The 22,136-nt window shown below is 32.9% G+C and overlaps 2 protein-coding genes across 2 annotated transcripts; one reads left to right on the top strand and one right to left on the bottom strand.

The window, feature by feature from the left end:
- Positions 1 to 12,729: 12,729 nt before the first annotated feature.
- LOC132613318 (UPF0481 protein At3g47200-like) lies at positions 12,730 to 14,289 on the top strand. Its single transcript, XM_060327337.1, has one exon. It carries the CDS (start codon positions 12,730 to 12,732, stop codon positions 14,287 to 14,289), a length of 1,560 nt encoding a protein of 519 aa, XP_060183320.1.
- Positions 14,290 to 16,424: 2,135 nt separating this feature from the next.
- LOC132613826 (probable xyloglucan endotransglucosylase/hydrolase protein 28) lies at positions 16,425 to 20,776 on the bottom strand. Its single transcript, XM_060328089.1, has 4 exons — positions 20,374 to 20,776; positions 19,773 to 19,873; positions 18,366 to 18,574; positions 16,425 to 17,221 (listed from the first exon to the last, which is right to left on the bottom strand). Exons 1-4 carry the CDS (start codon positions 20,552 to 20,554, stop codon positions 16,720 to 16,722), a joined length of 993 nt encoding a protein of 330 aa, XP_060184072.1. The 5' UTR covers positions 20,555 to 20,776; the 3' UTR covers positions 16,425 to 16,719.
- Positions 20,777 to 22,136: the final 1,360 nt, after the last annotated feature.

The following is a 22,136-nucleotide window of genomic DNA, read 5'->3' as shown; positions in this document are numbered from 1 at the left end:
GTACCAGTAATTCTCTTTTCGGATTTGTTTTTTTATTATTTATATTGTCTTTCCTCTATTCTATTATTTTATCTGTGATCTCTAGCGACAACACACAAATAAAAACTTCAAAATACGTTAAATTAAACATTTTTCTTAATCTCAAATCTGTGAGTATTTAAATCAAAAAACTTGGGTCTCAATGGGAATTTTGGATTGAGATCAAAATTCAATTTAATTTTATTTCTTATAAAGTTTTTTTGTTTATTACTCCATCTGTTCATGTTTACTTGTCAATATTTGACTTGGGACACTCTTAATAAGCAATAAATAAAATGAGAAATGAATTGGAATACTTAATAATAAGGGTAAAATAGATATAAAATGGTAAATTATATCTTGATTTTTCAAACTATACAACTTACAAGTAAAAGTGGACATATATTTTTAGGATAGTAGACAAATAAAAATGGACGGAGAGAGTGTATTATAAAAAAATTGTGCTATTCTATAATTGTTACATTCAATTTAAATCACTTTACTACTTAAATTGTGATGGAAATTTCACAAGCATTGCTTAGAAAAAACATGAAATTTATGCTTTATTTTTGAGAACTTGTGGTTTATCTAATTCTATATTTACTTATGGGATGTAACTATTTATTGAAGAGTTTTTCTATTATTTTTCTTATTTTGATTGGTGTAATTCCCTTATTGAAGATGTTATTTTACTTGTGCAAGTTCATCTTTTAATATACATAAAAGATGCAAATCCCTTGGTGAAAATGTTGATTTTACATTGTTGTTAATGGGTTTAAGATATTAATTATGTTCTTTTATTGATTTTTGAGATGTAATTTTCATATTTACAAATAAAAAAAAAGCCTATTAAGTTGACCCGAATAAACTAAAAAGAGATAGACCCGACCCAACACGTTCCTAACAAGATGTACATTGAAGAAAATTATGGCACTCGCCACCTTCAAATCCTAGATCCGCCTCCGGATATAAGGAGCATGATAGATATGTGGTGCGTTGTGACCTTTTATCGTTTGAAAATCAATTGCCTTTTCAAGTTCTATGTTAGCACACGCATTTTGATGTGAGGAGTTTTCTTTTGTCTTTTAAACAAATTCTTCATCCAAATGCCGTTCATAAGGGCATATCCTGCTTCAACGTCTCCTTCAAGTATTGATTCTATATTTTATCGGCCCGTATTCTCTGACCGGCGGGGGATTCATAATCCTACACATCTTCTTCGCTATTGTAGATGCCTATGGATTTGTTTATTTAACGATGACAAAGAAGGAGAATAAGGTCGAGGAGAAGGAGGAGGAGGAGGAGGAGATGATCATCTTGCTATTTGTCCACCTTTCTCAGTCACAGAGTTGAAGAAAGTAGGTATTCGCTGCAGCTGTGCAGTGGGTCTTCGTATTCAAGTAACTTCATCTATAATGCCGACGATGCATGTACTTGTTGATACCCTATCAGAAATCCATTTTAAATCATCTATGTTATCACGGGACAGCCTCCCTACCTAAGGTCGGGGTATGGTCTGCGTACACTCTATCCTCCCCAGAACCCACATCGTGGAATTCACTGGATATGTTGTTGTTCTATGTTATCAGGGAAGTTGTTCCTTCCTCGACTAACTGTCGACGAAAATACTAGGACCCTGTTTTCTAACCTAGTTGCTTACGAATATTCGTGCAGCCCACAATATAAAACCTCAGGGATCTCATCTTTCTTGAGTTTCATTAGTATGTTCATTAATGGAGAGGAAGATGTTAAGGAGCTGCGAGCCAGAGGAATACTCCAGATCAACCTCAAAGTTGCCGATGAACAAGCAGTGGTTATTAACTTCTTCAGATATATAACAGCACATATTGAGCCCAATCCTCAAGCTCTTAGGTATGCCAAACAACAGATTTGTACTCACAGCAAAAGTAAAAGGCTCCCTCTAACAGTTGCCTATGCTGAATTATAGCAAAGGTACTTCAGTGGTCCGTGGAGTTTCCTCGTGTTCCTTGCTGTAGTTTTCACGATCAGTATGACTGTAATTCAGACCGTCCTCACAGGCATTATGACTTAAAAAAAGACTGACGATTATGTAGTACCCCTATCAACATGTCGTTCTGCTTTTTCTTGAGCTCTTGTATCTTCATATGTTGTATTTTGAATAAACAATACAAGGGTCTATTGGCTACGTGCAATCAGTGGCGGAGCCAGAAATATTGGTAAAGTTGTTCAAATATTGATGAGTATATATCATCACCACACACCCGCCTAAAATTTACGGTCCATTTGATTTCGCAAGTTATTTTTGATAAATTTCATTGCCAGAAAACTTTTACGGTGATTACAATATCAAATCACAGCAACAACAAACAACATACCCAGTGTACGTAATCCCACAAGTGGAGAACAACAAGGAGCATTCCGAAAATGTTACAAAGCGAGAGATAACGACTAATTAATTTTCTTTGAATAAAAAAAAGAAAGAAAAAGAACAAACTTGCATAATTAAAATGTTCACAGAAGCAATTAGAAAAAGAAAAGAGAACAAAATAAGTGGTTGCTAACTTGCTATTAGATCTCGTTGTCTTCTTTTTAACAATACGTCTTCTTCTTTTCTAGAAAATAGGAAGGAAAGAAGAAAGAATAAATGAGCTTCAACAAATGAGTCCAACGTAACTCCAAACCAACATAGAAATAAACCAAATGCAAATCATAACTCAAATACAAATAAATTTAGTCGGAGCACGGAAGAAAATAAGTGCAAATTCAAATCAATCAAGTAGCTTCAGACATTGTTTGTATGTTTTCTTTTAAAGAAGAAAATGACCAGCATTTAACGCAAGCTTTAAACCGTGACTTTTAGGTAAAATTGAATACCCTTTACCTCTAAGCTATTTATCTCAATTATTTTAAGGGTGTTTAAAATTTAATTTATATCCAGTTAACTATAATATTTAATCCATATACTAGTACCATTTTTCAGCCACGGGTGTGCAGATGACCACCCTTCGCCATGAGTGGTTCCGCCACTGCGTGCAATAAACCCTTGTGGTCCGGCCCTTCTCAGGACTCCACGCACGCTCAGCGGGAGCTTAGTGCAACGGGCTGTTTTGTTTGGCAGCATGATTTTAATAAAATAATAGGCCAATTTTTTTTTTCTCGAGAGTGAAACTCTATTTTAATTAAGAAAGAATAAGGTTAACAAGGGTTATGGGTTTGGATGCCATGTGGACTGAGAAAAAAAAAGTCCATGTGAACTAAATTAAATATCATATCATATTTTGTTGGCCAAATATTAATTGGGTGACTTTTGAAGTGATATAGAAAAAGTTGGGTGACCTTGTTGCTACGAAAAAGGGAAGACACTATTACTCCCTGAACTTTGGCAGCAGTTGCTACGACACACCTTACCTTTTCAGGGGTCCTATTACCCCCTGGACTTTTTTAAAAACGGAATAGTTCCCACCCTGAAATTGGATACCTACTCTCTTATGCTGAGAGTGACATATATTCTCCTTGCCACATGTATATTTATTTGTGTTCTATTTTTTTAATTCTTTTTGCTTACGTGGCAATTTTAAAAAAATGAAAAATTAAATTTTCTTTAAAAGATGAAAATGGATATTTAAAAAAAATCTGGAAAATTGATTTTTTTAAAACCCGTTTTTTTTTTTTAAATGAATCTGAAAACATGGATTTTTTTAAATTATGGAAAACTGGATTTTTTCTAAAAAACAATGTCTTAAAAATATAGATTTTCATATGATTTCATTTTTTAGGACACTTTTATTTTTCAAATAAAATCTAGATTATTTAAAAAAAAAATCTGGAAAAAGTTTTTTTTTTTCCTTGTCAAAATGTAAAAAAATTGAATTTTTATAAAAATTTGGAAAAAATAATTATTTTTGTAAAATGTGGAAAACCCGTTTTTTTCAATTAAATCTGGAAAACGGGGATTTTTTTTTCACATATAGAAAAAAATCAGTTTTCCACATTTAAAAAAAAAAGTTTGAAAAAATCTTTAAGCTTTAACGATAATTAATTAGGTGTAATTAAAGGTGACGTACCTAATTAAAAAATGACACGTGTCCGATTTTATGCTTCTCACTCTCTCAAAGAGAGTAAAATACACTGTCCTTGCCACGTCAGCACTTACATTGATAATTATTCTGTTTTTAAAAAGTTTAGGAGGGTAATAGGACCCCCTGAAAAGATAAAGTGTATCATAGCAACTTTAGCCAAAGTTCAGGAAGATAACAATCCCTTATCCCTACTAAAAAAAAAATATGACCTTGGAAAATTATTAGCCATAGTTGGATAACCTTGCGTGTTACTACCTCACCTTTTCCTCCATTTGAAGAGTTCACTAAGTGGAAGGAAACTGAGTGATGGTGAAGCTTTAATGACTCTTCTTGTTACCGTTGCTGACTGTTTTGCGAATATCACACCATTGAATTGAGATCTCCAATTTGCTTCTTTTTCTTTTGTGTTTCAATCACTTAAGATTGAGAACCTCGACTATCTTCTTTCCTTTTTGCCTGCACAATAAGTAATTAGTGAGAGTTGTCATCATTAAAAGTGAGTCCTAACAGGTTAGTTATATTGTTTCATCTCAGCGTTAATTTGCTGTGAATTGATGAGTACGGAGTGATCCCTGCAGTTTCGTTCAGTATTGATTTACGAAACAATTGATAATGTATGCTCGACATTTCATTTCATTCGTTATTCCATTCTCTCCGGTCTCTTTGTTTAATAAAATTAAGAAAGGAAATGAATAAATGAGTAAATTATAAAGATGACGTTTTTTTTTATGAATTATGATAATTGGTTATTAAGGAAGATCCTTTGATTGAATCTAGCTCTGTTACGGTCCTCTTTTACGCTCGCGCATAAAAAGTTCTCATAACTTTGGCTCATATCATGAACAAATAGAGTCACCACCTAATTTATTGAATGAGAATTAGGAAACCAATTTAATGATTAATTATTGAAATTTTTTAAATAAAATTCAGAGAACAAGTAAGAGTTCTGATGATCCCCCAAGGAAGGTTTTAAACACCTCGATATTAAGGATCCGCCCAATGCGGTTTACCTACGGATCTAACATTTTATGGCTAAAAATTTGTACAACTTATTTTGTAAAATGTGTTTAAGGGAGTTATATGCACAAGATTTGAAAGAGGCATATTCATGGTTAATTAATTAGAAAAAGAAAGTATATTCTATTTTAGGAAATGAGCTTTAAGGGGGTGTTTTACTTTTGAGAATCATTTTTAGCACTTTAATTAAGTCATTAACTCAACAAGTGAATTAACTCATAATTTGGCCAATTACAAAGAAATTAACTCTCTCAAATGTGCATCATCATTCAGATTTTGAATTATATGTATAATTCAACTTCTTAATCCATTAATCAAGGAAATTATAACCAAAGAGAAAACCTCCTAAGTCATTTGACAAGTACTCGAGCTTTATTATTTAAAGCAAATTTACTTCTACATATTTGAAAAAATCGTTTTGGACCACATTTGAGAAAAATGCAACCTTTTGAAAAGAAGGTGCTAAAATTTATCTTAACCAAAATGTATGAACTATTTCTTTCTGAAAATCCCATTTTTAATAGAAAAAAGAGTGCACTCTTCATTAGATTAATCCCTTCATTCAGGTATGAAAAATAGCCAATTCACATTTCTGAAAACTCATTTGCCTAAATATGGATTAGATGACTTTCCTTGCTTTGTTTACTTTCTCTAGAGGAAAACAAAAAGAAGTAGAAGGGCGATTTGCTTAACTAACTTATGAAGTATTGCGAGTGATAAAGAAAAATCATTCAAACATTTTAGCGACTATGTTCACACATTCCTGCCCGGGGATTCAACTCGGTTAAGAAAAGTAAAACAAAGTAAAGTGTTAGTCATTTTTTACAACACAAATAACATAAAGAAATGAAATAAAGTGAAGGAAGAATTTTAGCTAAGTGGGCTTCGCCCCATTCTCGGCTTTTCCAATCTGCTGCTGCTATTAATGTTATTGGGCTGCTGAGGTCGACTCGATGAGATAATCATGTTAGGCCTCAGGCCCAACACACAATGCAGCGGAAGTTAAGTCCAGTTGGACTCGATGGTCATACATCAAAAAAATAAAGGAAAACAGGATTAGCAAGAGAAAAGGAGAGATTGATGTTAAACTAAACTTGGCTAATCTTTATATGATATAAAATTAGGCATAAGGGAGGTGATTTGACATGCTTCTAAAGCCAGGATGACATTTATCTTTTTTTTCTTTTTTTTTTGGCCCTTTTCTTCCTTATTCCTCCATTTTTTCACCTTTTCTTCTAAGATATTTCTCTATTTAATCCAATTATAAGAATTAATGTCATTAAAATCTAATAATTATAACTCCTACGTTTCACCCATTCATGAACGGATTTTATTCCTATTTATTATTCTGTTCTAATGTTTCATATAACTGATTCTCTCCCTATTCCCCACTAATTAAGGGTCCCTAAACATTTTCCATTTACTTATAATAATCCCTATTAGGTGAAGCTTTTATCATTCTAGCATACGTAAGGGTGAGAACGAAAACGAAGAAAAGGTTAATCAACGCATCATATAGTTGCTTTCACAGATAAGACTCATGGTTGGCAAAGCTACAAAGAATCCAAGGGTAGGAATGTTTCTTTTAATTTTCTAAATTATACTCCTTCCGTTCTAATTTATGTGGTATCTTTTATTTTTTCGAGAGTCAATTTTATTAATCTTTGTAGCTACATTGTATTGTTTTAACTCAAAAATTAGACGGAAAGTACTACAAGTAGCATTTCTTTCATATTTGAAAAAAAAATACATATTAAATGTTGATAGAAGTTCACAAAGTTTAAAATGTTTGTGTGGCATTTTTTTGTTTTCCAAAATCCAATTTGACTTTGAAGCTAACTTGTACTAGATTAATTCAATATTTGAAATTAAAATTTATATACTCAAAAACTATACGAAAGATATTACAAGTTACACTTCTTCTCATGCTAATACTCAATACGATGAAAAAATACATATTAAAATGTTGATAGAAATACATGGACTAAGACTCAAAAAGCGAAAAGTGTCACATAAATTAAGACTAAAAAAGCAGATGCCTTCGATCTCATATACTCAACAAAATTTGTTTATTTTCTATTTATGAAGAGCTGTTTTGTGCTTTTACAGCCTATCACAACCAACAAAACCATAGTGCCAAATTATCTACCAAGGTATGATTACTTAAATTGTAAAAAAAAAAATCTCTTTTTTTTTTTTTGGGTCACTTTAAAGATACAAAATCTGATATCAAAGTGTTTCAGAGTAAGTAACAAGTTCTTATAAGTGTATTCCTCTTTTGTGCTTGTAGGGACGAAGAAGAAAGCTGAGAGGAAGATAGAAAAGTATAAAAGAATTGAGCAAATTCAAAAGAAGATGGTGCAAAGTCTATAATAAAATTATTATTACAATAATTTTCTCACTTTGGCTTCCCCTCCCTTCCTTATTTTCTCCATTTATGTACTCTATTGAAGAACTTAAAAGACACTTTTTAAATTCTTTTAGTTAGACCTCGCTGCTTCCTCCTTTTTCTTAAAGTTGTATTTTGCAAACATAATGGGACGAGAGGACAGGAAAGGCAAATCAAAAGGCTGGGAAAGAGAAACCTGATATTAATGAGACCTTCGGTTATTCTTTTCTCTTCTTATATATACACACACATACACGTATTTCATTGAGTTTAGTTGTAGTTGGTTCTTGTGTTATTTTTTATTATGGAAGATTTGCGCCTACTATTTTTTTATTTTTTTTTTGCTACATGATGAAAAAATTGAAATGCTAATTAATAGAAACAACATATTTTAATTTTTATTGAGAGAGTTCTTATAATGCTGAAAAATTATTTCTTTCACCCTGTGACTAGCATAAAGAAGATTATTCACTCCATTCGGTAGATTTTTTTGTATTTGGTTGTATTAAAAAAAGTTATTTTTTCAAACGAGATGTTTATCAAAATTTAAGAGTGTAATTGATAAACGTAACTTCTACTCTTAATTGCTATCCATAAATCTTGTGTGTTTCGTTTTTATAACTCCTAAAAATGTTTATTTAATGTATAAAAGATCATAGTAAACAGATGTAGTAATAACACATAACGTGAAAGCTCAAAAGTCTTTATTAAAAAAATCATTGTATGCATGGATAATTAAGCACTCCTATAAAATAGAGGAAATTAAAACGAAAAATAATATTTGCAGCTTAATACAATAAATTGCAGTTTCAAAATATAACCTCTTATTCCATTAACTACATCACCCATCCACCCTAAATTTTTACTTTTACTTTGTACATATGAAAGGTATGTACTTAAAAAGAGTAAAGAATTATTTTTATTTTGTATACGGGAAGAAGATGGAAGAACAAATTAAAGATCTATATTGTCTTCTTTACCACTGCCACTACATACTCCTTTCATTAAAATAAGTAATTATAATCTATATAACTAATTTTTGTATGTATATATTTGGAAATTTTGTGTAGCTAACTGGATAAAAAATTGATATCAGATGGAGTAGTTTATAGAATTTAATTTACATACGTATATAAAGTAAATATTATTAAATTCTTTAATTTTATTCATAACTGAGCGAAACTCGGATAAATTCACTAGTATAATATACTAACGGGCATTTCAAGCATACAGTACCAAAAATACCAAAAATGAAGTTCTCAAAACTAGACGAGTGAAATATAGGGAACCAAATGTACTATGGTTTCATTAGCTTGGCAATAAAGTTGACCACTCAAATAGATCTTCAAGTAACTCCCAAACATAACAACAACATACTGTTAAGCACAATATTCGAACCTACTTAAAATAATCATTTGATGCAAACGTAATACAATATGAAATAATACTCTCAAACTAAACTATGAGCAGACAAAGGCATAGTTTAGAAAAGACAACATGACCAAACTCAAACAAATTTAACGTCTAAAAAAGAAACTAACATTTCACATACTATATACTTCAGAAACCAATTAATGCATGGCATATTTCACGAATGGAAGGTGTTGTAATACCCTTAAACAGACTACACACATAGAACAAATCATGATATATGTTTCCACTAATGTTATCCAGTGTTTTAAACAAGGGAGCATTTTCCTCCTTAACTAACTTATAGTCTTCTAAACTTGATTTCCTAGAGAACTAACAGTGAAGAGAAAGAGGACCTATGGCTGGATTAAATACATTCACAGAGGCAACAGTCGATATGAAAGAAAAGACCAACATTCTGATTTCAAATTTATCAAACAGCAAACTTCAGGGAGTATCAAGTGTCTAAAAGTCTAAGCTTGAAAGCTCTTAATTAAATTATCAAAGCATGTGTTTGAAGGTTTGAAGAAAATCATATAGATTCAACATGCTTTCATGAAACATTAGCTGCTTATTTAAAACATTTGACCGAGACAACAGAGAAAAAATTCTAGCTCAAAAGAGATTTTGAGAGAATATTACATCTTGGTTTTAATAAATCCATTTAGCTGCTGGTTGCAGAAAACTCAAATTGAAGTCTAAACATAACGTACTGATATTTGGCTTAAACAAACAACGAGAGCTAACGACACTTTCACCGCCATGAGAATTAAAATAAAGAGAAGAAAAGTTACTGCAGGAAGGAGTCGGTACTCTCACTAAATGGGTGTATGGCAATTATCAGGTCACCACTTAAACAATTAACACACATAAGAGAAACCAGCAATTTAGGAAGAAAACTAGACCAAATTCCATAGCTAGAGCAGGCTGAAAATACCCTCCTTCTTGACACATATATTCAACCAGTTATTTTTTACATTGATTTATATGAGACTAAATTGGTAAAAGTGGATTCATTAACATTCAAACAGAAGCTAAACTCAAAGAAAGGTATTTCAAACAATTACGTATTGATTGGCGTATCAGTAATTCGACGACCAAACCATCAACAAACTCCTTCATGCATGGAGACAACCAACAAATCTAGAACAATCATGATATTAAATTAACTAAGTCATACTGATTCTGAATTTAAATGGATGGAAAACAAAAACTAGCAAAATAATTCTACATTACATCAAACAGAACTAAAATCATGAGGAACTCCCCTTTATCTTAAAAATTCAGTTTTGTAAAAATTAACAAGAACAAGAAGAAAACTGGAATTTGAAAGAAGTAATTAATTTTGAGGGAAAATCTGGACAAATATAGCGGCTAATACTTTGAAGTGAGTTGAAATATGAGCACAAGTTACATTCATCATATTTGTTTTTGACTATCATTTTCTCTAAACTAGTTTAAAAGACAAACTATGTTAAGGCAGACTCAAAAGAATATCCTCGTATTAAAACGTAGTTCATACAAAATCACGCATACTCAAAAAGAAGATAAAGATGTTACTAAACTGACGAAGACTTAATCATATCAGATTAATATCAGAACTAAGAGCAAAACAAACGAAAGACCATATTAAAAACGAAAACAAACAGAACTGAGAAAATGCTCATCTAACTAGACAAAATTTGAACTAACCTACATTAGACTGGAAATAAACAGAGCTAAGAAAATATAAAAACAAGGAAGAAAATTACTTTCTGTTGTGCAGCGACGAGAGCGAGAATGCTTGCCTTTCACCAACAAAGCTCAAGCGCAAAGAAAAACCAGAGATTAAAATTTTGAACTATCCCGAAAATTCAACATAGAAGTTGTGTAATTCAAGAATTCAGAGATTTTGGGGGGTCTGAACCGTCGTTTCTTTAATGAATATGGGGTTCTTAGGGGATTAGGAATTTTGGTGCTTGTTTGGTTGCTGGAAAAATGACAGTAACTGAGGGATCTGGAAGGAATAAAGGTAATGGGCCGGGTCTATTGTGAGTATTGGGCTGGTCATATTGGTTTTGGGCTGATGTTTAGAGCTGGAAATGTAGTCTAAAGAGTTGGCCAAAATACAGCCTTTTGCATAGCAATCATAACCATTCCCTTAAAATTAAGGGAAAAGGACACTGTGTGTCCACTCAGCCAAACTAATCTCACATTTAATCACTGCTTGGAGTTAATTCCACTAGGTGTCCGGTCGGCCCAAATTAATGCCAAAAAATGGCCGGTCGGCCCAAAATAATAACAAGGCTGGCCGGCCCAACAGCCCGAGCGCTTAAAAAAAAAAGACGTTTTAGTCGCCACAAAAACGTCGCCACTAAAAGGGCTGCTACAGCATATTACATATGGTGAATTATATATACACTTTATATACAAGAATTATACAGTTTATATACATATGCTGGAATTAATCATACATAAATTATACGTTAATTATACATTTATTATACACATATTATACAATAATGATATGATATTTATTTTTAACATATACAATAGTGATACATATTATATACCACAATGATACGGTTTCTGTAATACATTTTTTATACATATGGTACACTTTCTATGCAAGACTGATACAGTTTATATACACATGCTGGAATTATATATACACTTTCTATACAAAAAATGATACATATTACATACAAAAATGATACAATTTTCTATTCTATACATGGCAGTTGCACTGTACTGATACACATTATATACACAAATGATACATATTATATACAAAAATGATACATACCTTAGTGATTCATATTTTATACAGTTTCTATACATTGCAGATAGGTACTGATACATATTTTATACACAACTGACACATATTATATATAAAGATCGCCTCAAACACTTTTGTGTTTGGGTTTTTATTTGAAAATTGTCTTATTTAAGTTTTGGCTAATGGATGAGATTAGTTTAGTGGGTATAATTTGGGTTTAGAAGAATTGTGGTCAGCAGGTGGAATTAGTTTCACCCGACCGGCCAATTATGTCCTTTCCCCTAAAATTAAAGCCAAATGAGATGAATTAATTATTCATTAACTAATTAAGCTTCTTGACTTAACAAAGTAAAATATTTACTTGCGAAAAATAAACTAATTGTAGTAATTAAGTCGTAAATGGCTTTAAATTGACAATTTGAAATAAGTACTAAGTTAAAACACTTATTTTGAACATAATAATACTTTAAAATGAAATGGCAAAATAACTCAAAAACTAGTTAAGAAAATATTTTTGACTTTTATAAATACGTATTTCACTCTGTTTGAAATTCAAAAAACTCAACTAAATAATTTAAACTGTGGAGGGTCAAAATTGGGTGTCAACAGCTGCATTTCAGAGAAGCTTTGGTCTATAAACAAACATTGACATAGATTTCACACGTTCCGTGGAGTCAGTTGAAGTGCGTGCAAGCTGACCTGGACACCACGGTTATTAAAAGAAATAAAAAATAAAAGGATTTCACACGTGACATTCAAATTTGCAGTTTTAAGGATGATTTTAGTTTTAAATCCAGCACTTTAAAATGATATTAACAGTTAGGAAGAATAGAATACTAGAATCTGCCTTTGTTAGTGTGTCAAGTTGAGAATAAAGCAAAAAAATACCAGAGTTGACCTAAACTCAGGTTACAGTATAAGAACTTATAGCTTTTGCAGAAACTAATTAAAGTGCAAGATTATTATTCTTAACTTGCGTTCTTTGTATATATATATAGTTGCATGGATGGTACAGCTGATCTTATCGCCTCTTTGAATACACACACATATATAAATATATATTTATATTATCTCAAATGCCAGAAATTCAGTCAGGCATCCCTTCGTTGCCAGTAATTGAGTTAGCCGTCCCTCCGTTACGTACAACGCTACAACATATTCTTCCGGATGATGACATAAACAGTAGAGCAGCTGAAGTGGCCGATTGGTTACATGCTAAAATTGATATACCTGGCCCTCCGTCAAGTGATGAAGAGACGCACAAAATACAAACAATTCCCCCTGCACTGGTCGAGAATACTAGTAGGGAAGATTATAGTAAGGAAGATTATGCCAAGTACTACTGGCCCCTTATGGTTTCCATCGGTCCGATCCACTATGAAAAACCTCATGTTCAACCCATGGAGTATTTCAAGCGGAAATCATTGAGGGAATTATCAAAAAGTGTCAAAAACCAGGTAACCATTGAACAAGTGTATGCAAGTGTGGAACAAGAGTTACTCAGAGCTCGGAATTGTTACTCTTGCAGTTTCCAACGCTGGGAAGATCATGAGTGGTGTCTGATGATGTTCCTCGACGGCTGCTTTATTGTTAAATTCATCATCGACCAGAGTCCAAACGCTAGAAAATTTTATATGAAGGAGCATGATAGAGATGTGGTTCGTCGTGACCTTTTATTGTTTGAAAATCAATTGCCTTTTCAAGTTCTAACTATGTTAGCACACGCATTTAGATGTGAAGAGTTATTTTCTTGGGGTCTTTTAAACAAATTCTTCATCCAAATGCCGTTCGTAAGGATATCCCCTTCTTATTCAACTCCTACAATTATTGAATATATATTCCGGTGCGTGAAACACCGCCAAGCTCCTCGCTCTCGATATCAGCCGGAGGTTCCTACACATCTTCTTCAATATTGTAGAAGCCTATGGATTGGTCATTTATTTAACGATGACGAAGAAGGAGAAGGAGGAGCAGAAGATCATCTTGCTATTTGTCCACCTTTCTCAGTCACAGAGTTGAAGAAAGTGGGCATTCGCTGCAGTCCTGCAATGGGTCTTCCTATTGATGTTCATGTAAATTTAACACCGGGGATCCATACATTTATCTATACATTTGTTGATACCCTACCAGATATCCATTTTAAATCATCTATGTTATCAGGGAAGCTGTTCTTTCCTCGACTAACTATCGACGAAAATACTATGACCCTGTTTTCTAACCTAGTTGCTTACGAATATTCGTGCAGTTCACGATATAAAACCTCAGGGATCTCATCTTTCTTGAGTTTCATGGGTATGTTTATTAATGGAGAGGAAGATGTTAAGGAGCTGCGAGCCAGGGGAATACTCCAGATCAACCTCAAAGTTGCCGATGAACAAGCAGTGGTTATTAACTTCTTCAGATATATAACAGCACATGTTGAGCCTAATCCACAAGCGTTTAGGTATGCCAAACAACAGGTTTCTACCTACTGCAAAAGTAAAAGGCTCGCTCTAAGAGTTGCCTATGCTGAATTTAAGCAAAGGTACTTTAGTGGTCCGTGGAGTTTCCTCGTGTTCCTTGCTGTTGTTTTCACGGTCAATATGACTGTCATTCAGACCGTCCTCACAGGCATTCAGACTTATAAGAAAGACTGATGATTTTGTAATACCCCTATCAACATGTCATTCTGCTTTTTCTTGAGCTCTTGTATCTTCATAAGTTGTATTTTGAATAAACTATACAAGGGTCTATTGGCTGCTTACAATAGACCCTTGTGCTCCGGTCCTTCCCCGGATCCCGCGCTTAGCTGGAGCCTAGTGCACCTGGCCGCTCTTTTAGCCTTGTTTGGCAGCATGTTTGTATGTGATTGTACTTTTCATGTATTCGTTGTATCTTGATTGTGTTCTTATTACAATAGTAGAATATGGAAATATTAAATGAGTTCACTTGATGAAAACCCATGGAATTGGATTTGTTGAATAGATGCACAGCCATTTATGATAACATGCTCATATAACTTATAGTCATGTTTTGATCTCAAACAGCTAACACAGCAGTCATGATTTTTATGTGCTAATTCATTTTGCCTGTCTCGAAAAGATAATGAGAAATTTACAGCAGACGGAAGATGAAAAACCAAAAGTCTATGACTTACTTTTTCCAGAATTTTTACATGCATGAAAGATACATCTGAAATTCAGTAGGCATTCCGACATAGATTTGGTTGAAACTTAAAGGTTTTGTGAGTGGAAAAAAAAAATTCAGTGGAAAACTCGTCTTAAGAAACTAACTGAAAAACCAGTCAAATATATAGCCAAACAATATTTGTATTATGAGAGATGGTGCCCATAAAATGTGTATCATTGTACCTGAAATAGCCAATCCTTGTGTTGTTATTTGATGGTCCCAGTGATTGTTGTAGACTACTGCTAGGCAAAGCCAAAGAAAGATCTAATATTCCAGCTTTTGGCTTCTTTTCTGCCTGAATTTCCTGATTCTCAGCTACCCTTTTAGAGGAATTCCCTCTGTACTCATTCAAATCCCTCTCTACCCATATGTTGCTTTCCACATTTGATTCTCAAAAATAATTACTACTCACTCCGTCCACTTGCTTGTCCACAATAAACTTTGCACTCCCTTCAACAAATAATAAATAAAGTGCATATTTTACTATGATACCCATATTAATTGGTATATATTCTTAAACCTTGGAAAATGATTTGATAAGTAAATAACTAATGTTAAGGGTAATACATGAAAAAAATAGTATGTGGACAAGTAAAATTGAAAATTAATTATTCGTATAGTGGACAAGTAAAAGTGAACGGAAAGTGTATTTCTTTACTATACCAATCTATCCGGTCATTTTGGGTATTAGAACCCTTATTCCCTAAATAACAGTTCTTGTAGGCTTGCGGGGACGGGTGGCAAGGGTCCGAGGGGCCCAGATGCCTATCGGAGAAGAAGATAAATAAACTAGAAGTTTGGAGAAAAAATAAACTAAGAGTTGACCAAATCAAAATTCAGCGTAAACAAATTCGAAATCGAAGTTTGAAAGTTCCTATAGCTTCGGAGGATGATTTAGGAATTAGATGGACAGTTTGGACGAGTCCGAGGAACTCAAGAGTGAGTCCGAGGAACTCAAGAGTGATTCGGACATTTAAGTTCCAAACTAGTTTGAAGATTTAGAGTTGATCACGGTCAAATATGTGGCTAGACAATCCCGGATCGGTGATTTAGGTGTTCCAGCAGATTCATAGGGTGTCTTAGGAGGGATTTGCACCTTTGGTTTGCATTCCAAGGGGTTTGGGTGAGTTTCGGCCCTAGATGAAAAATCCACCCTTCAGGGTTACTGCCGCTACATTGATCTAGCACTACCGCAGCCATTGGAGTACAATCGATGAAAGTACCAATGTAATGAACTCACATCCAACGTTTACCACTTTCCCAACTATATTAATAAGACTAAAGTGCAATTACAATTCCAGAAAGTGAATGCAACAACTCAAATGGCAAAAGGCCAAACGAAAATACAGAAATATTAATGGTAAGAACTAGGATAGATTGTAGAAGGATATGAGGAACTAGATTCAGAGAAAGCGGGATGAGAGAAGCAGAAAGCATCACAACACACACAAAACGCTTCTTTCAAACCCCTTGTCCGTTTTAACTAGTTGCTAATTGGGCTTGGATCCGGAATAAAACACTTCAACATTTTACTCGGTCCAATAATCCCAACTGAATGAGTCTCATTCACCACTTCTAGCTCATAGGCCCTTATGGAGTTAGCTTGATTCACAACAATGTTATCATTCAGAGTATCAACCGAAGTTCAAAAAATCATCACCAAATTGAATTCATAATAGAAGTCCAAAGAATAAACATCGAAAGAGCAAGCTGGGACCCTAAAGGTATGAGATATACATATACCCATCATAATCATGACAAATATATAGTACGAAATCCCATTTACCTCCCTTACCTTTTCTGTATGCTCTATTCACAGGAAAAAATTTCCATAACCTCAATCAAACTGGACACAAATATCAACATCTCAATGTAGAGAAACCACAATACCCTTCCTTCTATTTAAAGGGCGCGTCTTCCCTCCTCGATTGCCTCTGGTGGTGCCGTTTGCTGTGATGGCGATGGATGCCACCAAAGGTCACGGGGTCAAAGCCTTGGAGACGGTCAGCTTCCTTGGGATCAATTACACATTCAGATAGAGGGACCTCGTATCGAGTTCGGTCATAACAGTATGAATATTGCAAGTATTTCTTTCGGAAGCTCTCCATTTTCGTTCTTTGATCAGGGGATACACCAGTTGGAATGGATGCAGAATTCTGGACAGTGTCACTTTTTGGTGACAATTCAATTGGATCAACGGCACATCCATGAAGGACAAATTCGGAGAACTTGGCGACGTAAGGGGCATATTTGTAATTGACTTTATATTTGCCCCCATTGGTAGCCCAGCTAGAACCATCCCATATTGTAGCATACAAAGACATTGGCTTAGAAGGGAAGTCCCCACCCATTGCTTCTGTCCTCTTGATCTCTCTTATGGGAACATTATCTACATAAAAGCTGCAAGAAAATGCATAGAAACACACAGAGCAAACAAAATACAATCAGTTGTTGGATTACCAAACACCACAATACATGCTAGTGTATAAAAACTAGTTAGTAAATGGTTCTTAAATTTTATAGTTAGTTACCTAGAAATTACTCTTATACATAAACATGTGGATTAGTATAGGCTTTTAAGTTTCACACTAGTTCAAGTTCTGAGTTTTCCTCTACTTGGACCTTAAGCTTAAAAAAAAAAAAACACAAACAGAATTAATTAAAAATTGATAGAGCTTAAGGTGGTGTTTGTTTGTTATGTTTGTGCTGGAAGGGTTATGTAAGAGGGTGTTCTGTCACTGTATTAAGATGTATAGGGTTAAAGTATAAGTTGAGCAAACTAAAAGGAAAAGCTAGGCTTTAGTACCTTTAGGACAGAGAAGATACTGAATAGCGGCGGTTCTAAGATTTGAATTTGATGGGTCCAACCTTTAAAATTTTTAGTATTGTACTTTTGAAATTATGAAATTTGTTAAGATCTTATAATTTTTCACATATATATTGATGTTCCGTATTGAAAAAACTGGATTCAGTCCTATAGCTACGAAGCTGCATCCGCCGCTGACGCTAAATAAAGGACAGGACACATCTAATAGGAAGTTCTTGATAAGGATATCATGTTTTCTTCATAACAAATAGACATCACCAAACAAGCTCCAAAAGCAGGAAAAATCAACTAGTTAAGGGTTTGGCCTAGTAATTAATGAAGTGGAAAAGGCTAAGAGCAGTGGCGGAGTCAGGATCCAAAATATAAAGAAATAAACATATGAAGAAGTCAAGAAAATTCAACATCTACTATATACATAAAAAAAAAAAATTGACCTTGTATATACAGTGTAATTTTTTCGACGAAAGATATTCGGATAAATCCCTAGTACCCTAGCTCCGCCAATGGGCAAGAGCTACTCGTTTCAATCCAAATAGAGAGAAGAAAATACATTAGACGGTTTTTCCTTATTTCCCCAAGTGTTGTGGGGTACTTGTGATGGTGAAAAGTAGCAGGTACTCAGTAAATTAGTCAAGATGCGCGCAAACTTATCCTGACACTACCGTTATAATTTTTTTTCCAGAATAGTAAATCAGAATGGTGGAATTAGTTACTTACATGATCTGGCTGTCAGTCCAGAGGATGCTGTATGTATGAAAATCTTCAGTTGGATCAAACCAGAGTCCATATCTTTCTTCTCTGCCAATATTTGTGCTACCATTTCCATATATATTTGTTTGAATCCTCCAGTTTTTTGCTCTAATATTTCCCAAGAACTCAAAGTCAATTTCATCATGGTTCTTCTCAAACATGTCTCCATTAGACATCTGTCATCAGTCAAATAGTAAAAGAAAATATTTAAAGAATGGAATTTGCTGGATAGTACCTGAGTATAACACTATAATCCAATTACTTATTAAAGAAATAAAAATATAATCAAACTGATTTGTTCTAAAAAGAGAATGTTTGCTTCATAATAGCACAATTGAAGTTATAATTTCCATATGGTGGTAAAAAACAGTCTGAAAGGTAAATCTAAAGTTAAAAATTGTCTATCCAACTTCAATAAAAGCCCCAAAAGCAACAATCAAAAGTTAATTAGGAAAAAAGGAGGAGTTGGGTTAATTTAGGAGGTCAGTCATTCCACCCACGCCATATCAATTAATTCAGTCACAATCTTATGCTAATTGAGATTAGCCATACAAATCATCTACATTACTCCATAATTTTAACTACTTTTATTTGTCAATCAACTTACTGTAACCCTCATCCTTTGTCGAGACTTAAAACCTACACTCTAGCCACATAATGTGAATGGTGATCAGTTGAATACCATTCACCAAATAATTATATGGAGTATACAGAAAATTATACTGTGAATAATGATGCAGCCAAAATTTTGAGTGAGGAAATAAAAAATTAAAGATTTAAACATACGATACACCTGGGGGTTTCAACATGTAGGTATATATAATTATAAACAAACAAAAAATTGATCTATTTATACCGGTGTAATTTTTTAGTGGAGTGGTATTCATTGACTCTATGTGGACAAGGGTAGCTCCACCTTTTACGATGTATATGTATTAAAAAAATGATTTTTACACATGCTTCTTCCATTTCAATTTGTTTATCTGATTTTAATTTGACACGGAATTTAAGAAAGTAAAAAAAAAAACTTTTGAATCTTGTGATCTTAAATTACAATTATGTGGAATGTACCAATATGTGAGTTATTTTTGTCGTCTTAAACATATAATGTGAAAAGTTGGAATACAAAAATTGTCAAAAAAGGAAAAAGACATTCGTTTTTTAAAAAGCTACAACGGAAAGTAAGAGAAACAAAGAGAGTATATATAATAAACTTTAAACACTCTTAGCGAAATTCTTGATTTTGACACTGCCTACCAGATACCATAAAAATGAAAATATAAAACCGAAATGCAAAACACATCAAGAGTCTTACCTTTTTTTTTTGTGTTTATTAAATAAATAAATAATCATTCGGTTATTAGCTTTACTTACATAAAATGCAACAACCACTCCAGCAGTGTAATCTGCAGGTAACTTAATAGAAGCACTGAAGAAGCCATGAAGGTAAAGGTCTTGAGACACAAATCCAGCTCCTGCAAATTCATCCATTAATTCCCAAAATAAGTAAATTTCCTTAGATAAAATTAAAATAAAATGTTAAGCACAAAGTAGTCCTTCTCTATTTCAATTTGTTTGAAATAATTTGACACGATACGAAATTTAAGAAAAAAATATTATAAAATTTTGAAATTTGAAGTCTTAAATATTGAATAACAATTATGTAACTATAGGACTTTTGAAACTTGTGATCTTAAATATGATACAACATATTCCTCAATATAAAAGTTTCATTAAGCAAATATAAAAATGTGACAATCTTTTTAAAAGAACTAATAAAGAAATCAGGAGCAGTTTCAGACGAACCTGGTAATTTTTATATAGACCTCATATTCATATTAGGAAATTCGATAATAAGTTCATAACGCATAAATTTTAAATTCTGACTCCGCTTCTAAAAGAAATAACGTCAAACAAAGTCGAACAAAGAGAGTACAAAATAAATTAAGCCAAAAAAAAACAAAAAAAAAACAACCTGTTCTTTCATCTAGAGAAATCTGAACTGACTTTCCATCTTCAAGAACCATAAAATTATCATGGCCAAATAGTTGTAAGTATCCTTCATCAAATGGTAAAGTTGGGAGCTTTCTTGAAGTACCAGAAACTAATACAAGAACAGAGAACAGTATGAAAAATTCCAGAAGAAAATTCACCATCTTTTTATTTTATTTTTTGGCTTCTTTAATGAATGGAAAGTTGAAGCTTCTTATAGAGTTTTCTGGGTGTTTTCTTTTATGTAGAGTCGTAATATATAAGCAAAGACAAAGGGGAAGGTTATTTTATGAGCTGTTCATTGTTCATACAAATGGTCATATGGACAAAATTCAGTTGGAATTTGGGAAAGAATATAAAAAAGAAGAGTGTCTATTATTTTCTTTTTGTATTTTAAATTAAGTGGGCAAAATTGAAGAGGAAATATAAAAAAAATATATATGTTGCACACACATTGCATCCAAACACAAACTAAAGACACACAAAGAATGAATTGCCTTTGTCTGTGGGTTGGTTTTGATTGGCGAGAAAATGATGGGAAAGCAGTGGCGGATCTAGGATTTTGAGTTCGGAGGTGTTTGATAATAATAGAGAAGTAAAATTATCATTTCATGGGTGCTCTATTAATTATTTATATCTGTTTCCTTTATATTTTCTGTACAACTATACACTCCGTGACTGAGTTCAATGGGTGCTGGAGCACCCAAAATTTGCTAGTGGGTCCGCCCCTGCGGGAAAGACAAGGAAAATTGACATCGTTTTTGGCTTAAATAATGCTACAAGATGACAAGTGAAGTAATATATTTAGTTTCCAACTAACAAATGTTGTACGGAGTGATAAATATTCATTTATCCTTAATTAAAGTTTTCTGAGTCTAAATCTTGAGTGTTGATTTGCTGATACGCTTTTGTTAGGGAGCTTTAGTTGAGCTTCATTGCAGTACACCCGATGAGACACCAATTTTTTTATATATATAAAATCTTCGGTAAAATATTCCTAGTACTGATTGTTTATACCAAAGCGTATTATTTATCATGGCTAGCTAAATGAAAGTTAATATGTATTAATTAATTATAATTTAATCTATGAATAAATATATTATTTATTTATTACTGATATAAATACTTTATGCAGACAAGTTTCTATATGTACTTTTTCATTTATTTTCTTTTCTTTCGTCTTTGTCAATGCAAAGAAAAAGAGGGACAAAAGTTAATAAAGCTTGCATTAGCTTTCTTCTCCATATTAAACAGTAATATACTTTAGGAGCGACGAGAATGGAATATCTATTTACAAAAAACAATATAAATGATACAGACAGCAGCAACTATAAGTATAAGTTGAATAAATCACAATACTCAAATCAAGCGCCGAATGCATAAACCATGTAAAAAAAAAAGTGTAAAAAGTCAATTTGTTCAGACATAATATAAGTACCACCCATATTTAACAATGGAGAATAAAGTTCACAGAAGAAAATAAAAGAAAATGTTGAGATGTAATTTGTGATACAACCAAAAAGTACTACTACTATTTTGTCACTTTTCCGTTCTTAAAAGTCTTACTAATTGCGGGAGGCCCGTGCTAAACCTGGGCCCAACCTCAAAAAATTAAAATAATAATTTTTATTGAAATGTATGATAACAAAATATTTATATAATATTAGTTTGGTGTCTTTACCAAAATCAACTTAATAGTCTTATAAGAATATTATTAAATAATAATTCAAGCGCATGTATAAAGTA

The sequence above is a fragment of the Lycium barbarum genome, chromosome 10 (genome assembly GCF_019175385.1).
Source record: "Lycium barbarum isolate Lr01 chromosome 10, ASM1917538v2, whole genome shotgun sequence".
Classification (NCBI taxonomy): domain Eukaryota; kingdom Viridiplantae; phylum Streptophyta; class Magnoliopsida; order Solanales; family Solanaceae; genus Lycium; species Lycium barbarum.
The sequence above is the reverse complement of the archived record's forward strand: the minus strand, read 5'-3'. Positions and strand labels throughout refer to the sequence as shown.

Excerpts from the sequence above, each read along its gene's own strand:
- LOC132613826 (XM_060328089.1), bottom strand. The coding sequence starts at position 20,554 with ATGGTGAATTTTCTTCTGGAATTTTTCATACTGTTCTCTGTTCTTGTA. Across the intron at positions 19,874-20,373 it reads TTCTCTAGATGAAAGAACAG|GAGCTGGATTTGTGTCTCAA; the intron begins GTTGTTTTTTTT and ends ATGAATTTGCAG. Across the intron at positions 18,575-19,772 it reads GAGTGGTTGTTGCATTTTAT|ATGTCTAATGGAGACATGTT; the intron begins GTAAGTAAAGCT and ends GACTGATGACAG.
- LOC132613318 (XM_060327337.1), top strand. The coding sequence starts at position 12,730 with ATGCCAGAAATTCAGTCAGGCATCCCTTCGTTGCCAGTAATTGAGTTA.